General features: G+C 61.8%; 1 protein-coding gene and 1 long non-coding RNA gene across 11 annotated transcripts in view; one reads left to right on the top strand and one right to left on the bottom strand.

The window, feature by feature from the left end:
* SLC38A8 (solute carrier family 38 member 8) overlaps positions 1-5934 on the bottom strand; it is a 24937-nt gene extending 19003 nt beyond the window's left edge. For 5 of the 10 annotated variants that reach the window (XR_003903763.1, XR_003903761.1, XR_003903762.1 and 2 more), the window contains exons 1-4: positions 5269-5934; positions 4648-4746; positions 4211-4491; positions 2669-2867 (exon numbers count right to left, since the gene is read on the bottom strand). Coding sequence is in view for 2 of the 10 variants with exons in the window: in XM_029925294.1 (XP_029781154.1) it covers positions 2669-2867; positions 4211-4399 (388 nt within the window). In the remaining 8 variants the exon portion in view is untranslated. The remainder of the gene's footprint in view (positions 1-2668; positions 2868-4210; positions 4492-4647; positions 4747-5268) is intronic. The other 5 variants (XR_003903765.1, XR_003903767.1, XM_029925294.1 and 2 more) reach the window with 5 other exon arrangements.
* LOC115280416 lies at positions 106-10231 on the top strand. Its single transcript, XR_003903769.1, has 3 exons — positions 106-483; positions 8120-8350; positions 9778-10231. It is a non-coding gene; the product is annotated as an uncharacterized LOC115280416 (long non-coding RNA).
* Positions 10232-10355: the final 124 nt, after the last annotated feature.

The raw sequence follows: 10355 nt of genomic DNA, 5'->3' as shown, positions 1-10355 counted from the left end.
GGGGGGGGGCCCAGTACTGGGAACCACAGAAAACCTCCCCCAAACTGTGGCCCAGAGCCAAGGCTTGGTCACACGCCAGGGACTAGAGAACCAGAGCAGGGCAGAGCTGGCCAGTTCTCTGCATGGGAGCAGCGGGGGTCACGTGGTGGGATCACAGGAAGGCTATTCTGGAGGATCCTTGCCGGCTCCACACTGGGTGTCTGGTGGGGACGCTTCAGTGCAATCTTGGGGACCCTCACGGACCCTCCAGGAGGCTAGGCCAGGGCAGCTGGGGGCCCTGAACATCCCAGTGGGAACTGCCTGTCCTCTTACAGGCTGGGCCTGGGCTGGGCAAGGGGTCACATCGGCCCTAGTCGGCTCGTCCAAGGGGGCAGGGGACACAGACTCCCGCCCACCTCCCACCCCCTCTCTGTAGGGGGAAACCAAAGAACCTGGACCTGACTGGTGTCCCACGGAGGATCTGAAGCTGACTGAAGAGGCCAGGTGGGTGGGGCAGGGGTGAACGCCAGGGGAGGAGCAGGATGGCCTGGGGCTGGAAGGGGAGGAGGGTGGGGCGCCCCTCCTCCCAGGTCCCTGCAGCCCTGCTGCTGGGGGCCGGGAGCTGAGAGAGGCCCAGTGGGGGCACTTGCTGTGCCTGCTGGGCACCCTCCTTTGTTCACCAGATGCAAGCCAGCCTTGCATACCAAGGATGGCCTTCTCTCAGAATAGCTGTGGCTAGGGGACGTCTGCAAGGTTAGGGGGCCCCCACCCCACCCCGAGGTCCCTGGACACAGGCACCAGATGGGAGAGGGAGGTGGGTGCTCCGGGCCACCGATGCCCTGGGAACACACGCACCCAGAGGTGCACAGAGACCTGGGGGGGCGGGGGGGGTACCAGCCCCCAGGTGGCCTGGGGAGGCCATGAGCCCCACTTTTGCATCCGGATCTCAGCTCGGACATCTGGGCTACATCAGTCCCTTGGGAGCCCTCACTTTCTAGGACATTCCTTGAGGTCTTCCAGCACCTGTCACTTTTGGGTCATCTGTACCCACTGAACACAAGGACACCAAGCACCCCAACCTCCACAAGCACCCCCAATCTTTATTTGGCCCTCCTGCCAAGAAGCCTGGACTTGCCTACAGAGAGACGCATCCCCGACGATCTAACCACGAGCACACCCGGGCCATCTACCCCCAGAGGAGGTCGGATCCTCACAGACGCTCCCATCGCCCCAGCTGCCCGAGTTCGGAGCCCGAGAGCAGCCCCAGACTCCTCGACACCGCCCCGCCCCCAGTGACCGGAGGCAAACCCGGGCATGACTGCTCCTTGACATGGGCGGGCAGGGCACTTCTGTACCTTTACCCACCGGGAGGTTCAGGTTTTCTGGATAAAAGCACTCCCCTCCCCCAGACACGGGCACCTTGAACTTCACTACCGCCAGCACTGGGGGCCTTCTCTGTGGTTCAAGTGACAGAACAGAAGAAACAGCAAAATGGGAGACAGAAACCCGACCATATTGCTAATTACATTCCAACTAAAAATCTCAACACTCCAGTTAAACAGAGGAGACCATCAAAATGATAAGACAAAAAAAACCCAAAAACACAAAAGCAAAAACAAAACGAGAAGAACAAAAACAACAAAACTCAAAAAAACCCCCCAAAAAACCCAAAAAACAACCCCCCCCCCAAAAAAACCCCCCAAAACAAAAATCAAACAAACAAACAAAAAAACAAAGCGAGACCCAACCAGGTGCTGCCTGCAAAAGATGTGTCTGAAACTGGAAAGTCACATTTAGGGTCACAGTCAAGAGGCAGGGATGAGACGCCAGGCTAACTCGAGTCTGAAGGAAGCTGGAGGCCAGACTCGTGGCAGAGAAGACGGAGCTGAAGGCCAAGTTTCACCAGCGAGGAGAGGGGAACTTTCACGCTAATAACGGACGATTCACAGGTGTGCACCACACTCGTCTTTCAGGACCCGACAGAGTAACTACATTTGAAGAATCAGGGAGGGAGGCTCGAGGACCTCATCAGAGCAGGGCAGCACCTGCGGCGGGTGTAACGTTCTAGAATGCCGCGCCCCTCCGCGGAAGGCACGTCCCGAAGAGCGCGTGGAACGCCACCAAGACTGACCGCGTGGGGCCAGGAGACCGAAACCCCACGGAGAGCGCCCTCCGACGGTGGCACAACGGAGGCAGAAACCGGAAGGGGATGCAGGACGCTCCTGAGTCGCTGGAAACCGAACCACGCAAGCCTGACCACCCCGAGTCAGGTGGAAACCCCAGCAAGTTAGCAAGGAACAAAGGGGACACATCCGAGCGGGAGGATGCGGCTAGCGCAGTGTCCGCCGGGCGTCGGGCCAAGGGGGATGAGGAGCCAAGGGCCTGGGCTCAGGCCTGGACGTCGGTCCCCAGATTCAACGTGTTACTGGCTCGCTCTCCAAAGGGGCTTCTGTGCAGCTGGCTCGGCTTCCCCACCTGTAAACATCCAGCACAGCCCCTCCCCCTCCCCCTCCCGGACCCCCAGGGTGCCGCCAATTACTACCCTCTCTGCCCCGACTTGCGGAGCTCAGGGGTGGCCTTGGCCTCTGCTCTCCCTCCATGGCCCCACCCAGTGCCCACGTCCCCGTGCATCAACCAGAAGCCCCTCGGGGAACACCCCCCCACCCCCGGCTCCTGCGTCAGTACTTACGCTTCTCCAGCTGGTCCCCAATCACCCTGAGGAAGGCCACGGAGATCATGAGCAGGTTGATGATGAAGCAGGCCTCACACAGCCTCCCAAGGGCGGGGCCGCACAGCCCTCCAACCACACCCTGGTAGGTCGTCTGGCCGCTGACGGCGGCGGCGTAGCCCAGGATGACCAGCCCGCTGATGAGGAAGACCAAGGACACCTGTGGAGCGGGACCGTGGGGTCAGGGCGCAGCCCCAGCTCCTAGGGCCTTGGGTACCACTCTCCACCAGGCCTGTCACCCACAGAGGCCACCTGCAGACCGGGGGCCTGCACCCGACGCGCCACCAGGCTCTCTCCTGCCCGGACACTGGAGGCACAGGGTAAATGACTGTTGAGGCCTCACGAGCTGCAAGTCTGAGCACCTGGGACCCCCCTCCTCCTGCCCCAGCTGGATGAATGAGGCGTCAGCAACCCAGGAAGTCTCAATTACTCTTTTTAAAGAAAAAAAATTTTTTTAATGATTTTTATTTATTTTTGAGAGACAGAGAGAGAGAGAGCACAAGCAGGGGAGGGTCAGAGAGAGAGAGAGAGAGAGAGATATAGAATCTCAAGCAGCTCCAGGCTCTGAGCTAGCTGTCAGCCCAAGAGCCCGATGCGGGGCTTGAACCCACAAACTGTGAGATCATGACCTGAGCCGAAGCCAGACGCTTAACCGACTGAGCCACCCAGGCTCCCCTCAGTTACTCTCTTAAGATCTTTAAGAGAAATTAATTATCTTCAGAAGAGGTACAACCAATCCCCCTGGTCCCCCTCACCAGTGAGAACCGAGAACACACCCCCGTCCCCCAGAACTCCCTCCTGTCCCGTTCCCCAAACTCACCCCTGACCCATCTCCCCACGGCTGCCTATTTTCATAGGCTGCCGCTACTCAGGCTACAGCTGCGCAGTTTCCCGAAGGACAGAAAAGGCCCCGGGCCGCGACCAGCTGGCCGCCATAGAAAAGCGTGGAACACGGTGTGGACCAGCTCACCGCACAAAGGTTGCTAATCAGCTTCGGGAACAGAATCTTTGCAAATGAGATGAAGCCGTGCTAATGAGCAGCCCTTCTCCGCCCAGGCTGTGCAGCCCTGGCCTTCCTGGGAAGGGAACAGAGGCTGCACCTGCGGCTGGCGGGACGCCTGGGACAGAGCAGGGGGCCTGGCTGGACAGTGAGGGGTGGGGACGGGGGTCGGAGCATCTTACACCCGATGGTGCTCAACGTGCACCATCCAGCTGGTTTCAGCCGCAGAGCAGCCAAATGGCCAGGGGACGGCTCGGTGGACATGGGTCACGGGATGCAGGCATCTGCAAGGCCTCTACCCCCCCCACACCCCTCCCCCAGTCTAGGGGTGTTCTCTGCCCAGGGCTGTGGCGGGATGGCTCTGTCCTGTGGCAGCTGAGCACAGAGCGGACCCAAAAGGGAGCCTCCAGGGGTGGTGGCTCCCACAGGCAGCTGCCCAGGAGGGATGCTGAGGATGCCCCCAGGATCCTCCCCCTGCCCCCAGATGCTCCGCACATGCTTACCAGCTCCACCAGGAAGGCGGGGGTCACCCCACCCGCCTTGTGGAAGGCCCAGGGGAAGTTGAGCAGGCCGGCCCCCAGCGCGGACTTCAGGAGGATGAAGACAGCGCCCAGCGAGGACAGAGAGGGGCTGGCGGCCGCGGGGCCCGGCTTCTCCGCGGGGCCCGGGCTGCCTCCCGCCGGTCCCTCCATGGCTAGAAGCAGCAGCGGGCTGGGGAGAGGCGCCGTCTCCACGTTGTCTTCCTGGCGGTGACAGCTCTCGCGTCCCCAAATCAGTCACACATCTGTCCCAGCGGCCCCAGGTCACCAGCTGCCTCGTGCTGCCCCTTTAAGTGACCCGTTCCCAGGCCCTCCCCCACGGCTTGGGCTTCAGTTTCTCCTCACTAGGGGACCCCCTACCCCCTCCTCTCCCAAGCCTCCACCCAGCCCCTTGCCCTTACCCGCAAATCCAGACTTCGAGGTGAGACTGTCGTCAGGCATCAGGGACAGAGCTCCAACTCGCTGGCTCGAGTGGGTTCAGCTGCATTTTGGGGCCCCCACTGGGGGAAGGAGGAAAGTTCTAGCGGTGCCAGAGGTGGCAAATGATATGTTAAGGGAGCCCTAGAGAACTTGTGTTGGGGACAAGGACACAAGGTCAGACCCATCTGTCCCAAGGGCCTGCAGCGTCTACAACTCCCAGCCTGAGGACGGGGTCTTAAGACGCCCTCCCCTCCCCCACCCTGGTGAAGGCCCCTCCCAGGAGGCGGGGCTTTCCGGGCTGCAGAGGGTCTGACAGAGGGCAGCTGGGAGAGGAGGAGGGGCAGGCCCGCACCTGATCTCACCCAGCGCCCCAGCCCAGGATCCCTCTCTGAGGCCCCCGGTCTGCGGAAGGGGCTTGGAGAGAGCTTGGGGCTCAGCTGAGCGTGTGACCCCTCCAAGCCTCGTTTCCGTCGGCAAAGGGGCCCGTGCGCCCGCCCTGCAGCGCCCAGTGGCTGCCGGGCCGCTGTAGACTCAAGGGCATGCAAAGGCCCAGGCGGTCAGCAACGTGCTTTGCCCCTAAAACAAATGTGCACGTGAATCACCCGGGGTCTTGTCAGCAGGCAGATTCAAATTCACGGTCCCCTCGGCGGAGCCAAGATTCCACCTCACTCCCAAGGTCCAGGGAGGCGGGTGTCGCTGGTCTGGAGCAGACTTGAGGAGACACGGCCTTGACCTGCTACGCTGTCAGAGGAGATGGCAGAGTGTAGGAAATTGTACCATTCTGGAAAATACGCGAAGGTCACATCTGGAATTCAACCGTGAACTGCCCATTCCTGGCACCCGGGTTCCAGTCCCTTGATGGCATGTTACCAATCCGTGGGTCTGGGGTGGGGTCTGAGCGTCTGCATTTCTAACTGGCTCCCCGGGGAGGCGGATCCAGCTGGTCCAGGGGCCGCCTCTGGAGACCTTTGGCTTTCAGTTAACCATCTCTGGGGCCGGAGCCTCACCCCGCCAGTCCTTATCTCTCAGCCACCAGATCAGCGCCCAGGGCTTTTCCTCCGTGTGGTTTCCAACGGTCTCAATCCTGTGTCACCAGCAGACTGTTCATGTCTCTGCAGGCTCCGTGCAGAGGTGTCGAGGGCATGCCAAGTGGCAGGCATGGCCGGTGACAAGGGAGCCGGGACTGTGGCCCAGGAGGACAACCCCGGCCCTCGAGTCAGGTGGCACGGGTGCCACCAAGTGAGCAACGCTGGGAACGGGGCCCTGCAGCCTGGGCGTCTGAGTCCTCACGACGCACCCCAGGGGCTGACACCATCGAGTTCCGCACAGAGCAGGCACTGAGCTCCGGCAGGTGGAGGGGAGGACTCAGAACGGGCCAGCAGGCAAGTGACCGGCCTGAGGTCCGACCCTGGGGGCGTCATCCCCAAACCTCCTTCGCCCCGCACCCTGCCCGACTGCCAGTGCCCAGGGCAGGAGGTGCTGAACCAGTGAGTGAGCGCAGGGCTCCAGAAGGGAGAAGGAGGCACGACCTGCCCCGCGCAGGAGTCTCCTGGAGCTGCCGGAACAAACTCTTGAACTGCGAGTTTCAAAATAATGGGAATCCCTTCTCTCAGTTCTGGGCGCTGGAAGCCTGAAGCAGACATCGGCAGGGCCGCCCTCCCTCCAAAGGCTCCAGGGTGCAGTCGCTCCTGCCCTGGCCAGCTCCTGAGGGTTCTAGGCTGTGCTGGGCTGGTGGCCGAGTCCTTCCAGGTGCCATCTTCCCACGCCCGTCCCGTGTCTGTGTCCTCTCCCGTTCCTGGGGGGGCACCTGGGGTTTGAGTCCACTCACACATTCCAGAATGATCTCTTCTCGAGATCCTTTCCTAACTGCACCTGTGACCAGATAAGGTCACAGCCACAGGCTCTGGGCACCCCAGGGGCCCCTCTTCAGCACCCTGCTCTCCACCGGGCTGAGGTCCGAGTGCGTGTTCATCCGACGCACGGGGACTGCCAGCGAGTCAGAGGCAGAAAGAGAAGGGCTGCATTCCGGGGAAGGGCCGACCTGCGAGAAGACCAGGACCAGACAAAAAGGGGGTCCAAAGAGAAGGGAGGGGTGACCACGAGACCCGAGCAGCAGGAGAGCTCCCTGGAAGTAGGTGAAGGCGGGGAGCGAGGTATGGGGGAGCAGGCAATCCCTGTGTGAAGCTCAGCCGGGAGGCCTGGGAAGGACTGTGTTCTGGGGTCCCCCAGGGTAGAGATCCGGGTCGGGCACCTGGGAAAGGCCGTGCTTGCTGGACCAGGCGTTTTAAGCCCACCTCTTCCCTGGGGAGGTCTTCCAGGAATGCAGGGAGGTCACTGCCCCCTGCTGGGGAGGGTACTGGGCACCCGGGGACGGCAGGTGGAGCCCGTGCAGCAGCCCAGGCCCAGCCTGTGCCTCAAATCTGCACAGCACTGATTCCCGCCCGCATGCCCCTCACCCACCCACCCCGAGGCAGAGAGAGGTTCATTGTCCTCCCGCACCAGCGGCTGGCTTTGTACTCCCTAATCTGGGCTCTGCCAGCCTGGGGCACCTCCAGGTCCCCGCCTGGATACCTCATTAGCTGCCCATTAACGTGCATGACTTAGAAATTGGCCACCAGGCTGTGAAATTCCACTCAAGGAGCAAAACCTCTTAGTTCTAAGACGCTTTGATGTGCGCTCCCTGCCGGCCCCCCACGGCTGCCGTGACCTTTTTCGAGCTGTGGAGAGGCACCCTAGGGGCCCCATCAGTGTGGGTGGGCGGCTCGGTGCACGAGGGAGCCAGCGAGGGGGCCCCCTTGCGCCTCTATGGGCCAGGCAGGCAGTGGCTTGGCCCAGCGCCCATGCGCAGGAGCACCTGTCATCCGCGGGAGCACCTGTCATCCGCGGGAGCATCTGTCATCAGGGCTGTTCTCCAGGGTCCTGCTCCTTCCCTTCTCCCCAGAGTACAGGCCACATGACAGGTTCAGAACTTCAGGGAGAAAGTGACCTCCTTTGTTTCCCTGGACCCACTAGAATGTTCTGGAGGACAGATGAGGGCAGGTCCCAGGAGCCGGAGTCCCTGGATCCCTTCATGCTCTGGCCCTGTGGCCTGGGCCTCGCTGGGAGCACCCGTGAAATGGGATCACAGCAGACCCCTCCCCATGGGGCTCTCAGCACAGAAGGGAGAAGGGTGTGTGGAAGGGGGTTTGCCAGGCTCCGTCGTGGGGACTGACGGCCCTTTTACCTGGGCCTGATTCTGAGCTTCTGGAATGTGTTCCAAGCCCCGGCTACACGAGAATATGGGAGGAACTCTTCAAACGGCTCAGGGGTCCAGATGACATTGGTCTGGGGCGGGCATCCGGGCTTCCAGAAAGCTCCCCAAGAGCCGCTGAGGCGGGTGGGAGCTCAGCTCTAGGCAGGTGGGGACCCCCTGTGGCCTGTGCTCCTGAGCCCACAGCCCCTCCTTTCCCCCAGGGTCTGCCCGGGGCCGGGGGCAGCTTAAAGGTGCAGCCACATCTCTCCTGTGCAAACGGGCTACGGGGTCCTACAAATGGCGTGTGGCAGGCTCACCTAGGCAGTACGGGGCCGGATGAGGGCGCAGACTGCATACTGAGGCCGGGTCACAGAAGGAAGCGTTGCCAGCACAGCAGGATTTTTGGGGACCAGCTCCACACAGGGAAGCGGCACGGGGGCCGACGCAGCAAGGTGGGTCAACCGTTTGCCAACAGACTCCGGGTTTCAGGCTTCTCTGGAAAAACCTAATGACGTGCTGTCCCTGCAACAGGGCCTGGGTGCTGTGGCCAGTCCCAGCTCCCGCAACCGTGTCTCCGGCCGAGTCCACGTCCTCACTCCCAGCCCCGCCTGCCAGCCACGACCCCGGCTCTCACGGGGCTAAGGAGCAGGCAGTGAGCTGCCCATGCCTGTGGGGGGACAAGCGGGGGACCAGAGGCCCCAAAACAAACCGTGGACAAGCCCCTTGATCTGGCGCACCTGAGCTACCCCAGGTCACTGCGCATCTGAGGACGCAGCCGAGTGCTTCTGCCCTCGGGGCGGCGTGGGGCGCAGAGAGCTCTGTGGGGCCCTGACAACGCCTCCCAAGTCTTCACTCGCCATCAGCCCCAGGGTGCCGTTAAGAACTGCCAGGTCCCCAATGCCACCTCCAAGGAGGGCCGTCACAGGGAGGACTGGGTCTTAGTGACTCCTCCCTCGGTCCAGGACATGCTCGGCACCGACTCCACGGGCTCTGCCCCTCTGGTCAGCATGTCCTCGTCTGTCACGTGATGGACAGGCAAGGGTTAAAAATCGGCGGGCACCCGTGTATCGGGCTACGGGGTCCTACAAATGGCGTGTGGCAGGTACAACAGGCTCTGTAAAGGTCAGAAATTCCCACACTTCAAAAGAGCTGGTCAGACAGGTGACAGGACAAGCAACAGAACAGGAGGAGCAGCGGACAAGCCGTGCTCCATGGAGGAGGACCCGGAGCCACAGCACCCAGGGAGTGCCCCCAAGTCTGCAAACACACCCTTCTCGAAAGGCGTGCAGGTGGCCCGTAAGCACACACAAAGGTGTTGGACGTCATTCACCTTTAGGAAAACGCAAACCCAAACCCCAACGCAGACCCCACCTGACACGTAGGGCAGCCGGAGATAAGCTGGGCAGGGCGTGGGGAGCCCCAGCCTCGTGCCCTGCTGCCAGGGCAGCAAATGCCATGCCCGCTGCGGACCAGAGAGCCTGACGGCTCCTCCGAGAGGGAGGCATGGTGCGGCAAGCCCCTCGCCCCCGGGGCCCCGGGGCCCACACGGAAACCCGCACCCAGGCACCCTCAGCCCCGGGCCTGCTGGAGCCCCGCCGCGGAGCAGCTCCAGCATCCGCCCACCCAGGCGCGCCCACGGCAGGCGTCTGTCCGCACAGCGGGCTGGCGCACCAGCTGGGGAGAGCTGCCGAGCCCTGGACACGATCCTACACAAGCCCATCTCAAAAACGTGCTGAAGCACGAAGCCACAGAGCGGGGGATCCCTGAGTGTGAGACGTGCAGGACGGGGACGTCACAGAGACGGCCCGTGAGGGGCCGTGTGGGCTGGGAGGGAAGGATCAGGGCTGACCTGCTAACGGGAAATGTTCTCGACTCGCAGGGCTGACGGAACACCACCTCGTGAAGACACTGTAAACCACGGGATGCACAACAAATCCCCGGCGCCTCCGGGCTGAGCGGACACGCGCCGGGCGGTCCCTGGAGCACCGGGGCAGGAGGAAGAGCCGCCACACCTTCTCTGCAGCCTCGTGTACGTAATGCGTATTTATTGAAAATTTTCTTCACCGACAATGGTGAAATCAAGACCCCAACTTACAAAACATGATGGCAGTTGATACGTAGAAAAATAAAGCCAAGGTCTGTGTTTCACAGATTTGCGCAAGTTTCCTTCCAACCTCAGTCTGTCCTGGCATCGAAAAGGAGATCACGGAATCTGTGTTATTCCTCATGACGCGACAGTAAAAAACCGCATTCCACGGACAAAAAAAAAAAATAGCTTTGCTTCCGAAGAGCGCCAGTCTTTAAAGTGACTTTTCCCAATAATAAATATAGAAAACGGCCTTGGACCAGCATGGTGGGGGAGGCTTGGCCTCGGCGGTCGCCCGTGTAAAAGCTGCCTCCCTCTCGGTGCACGGCGGCCGTGAGGTCCCCCTGGGGGCGGGGCCACGGGCCCCTCCT

Source organism: Suricata suricatta, chromosome 16 (assembly GCF_006229205.1).
Source record: "Suricata suricatta isolate VVHF042 chromosome 16, meerkat_22Aug2017_6uvM2_HiC, whole genome shotgun sequence".
Classification (NCBI taxonomy): domain Eukaryota; kingdom Metazoa; phylum Chordata; class Mammalia; order Carnivora; family Herpestidae; genus Suricata; species Suricata suricatta.
Note: the sequence above shows the minus strand (reverse complement) of the source record. Positions and strands in the feature narration are given on the sequence as shown.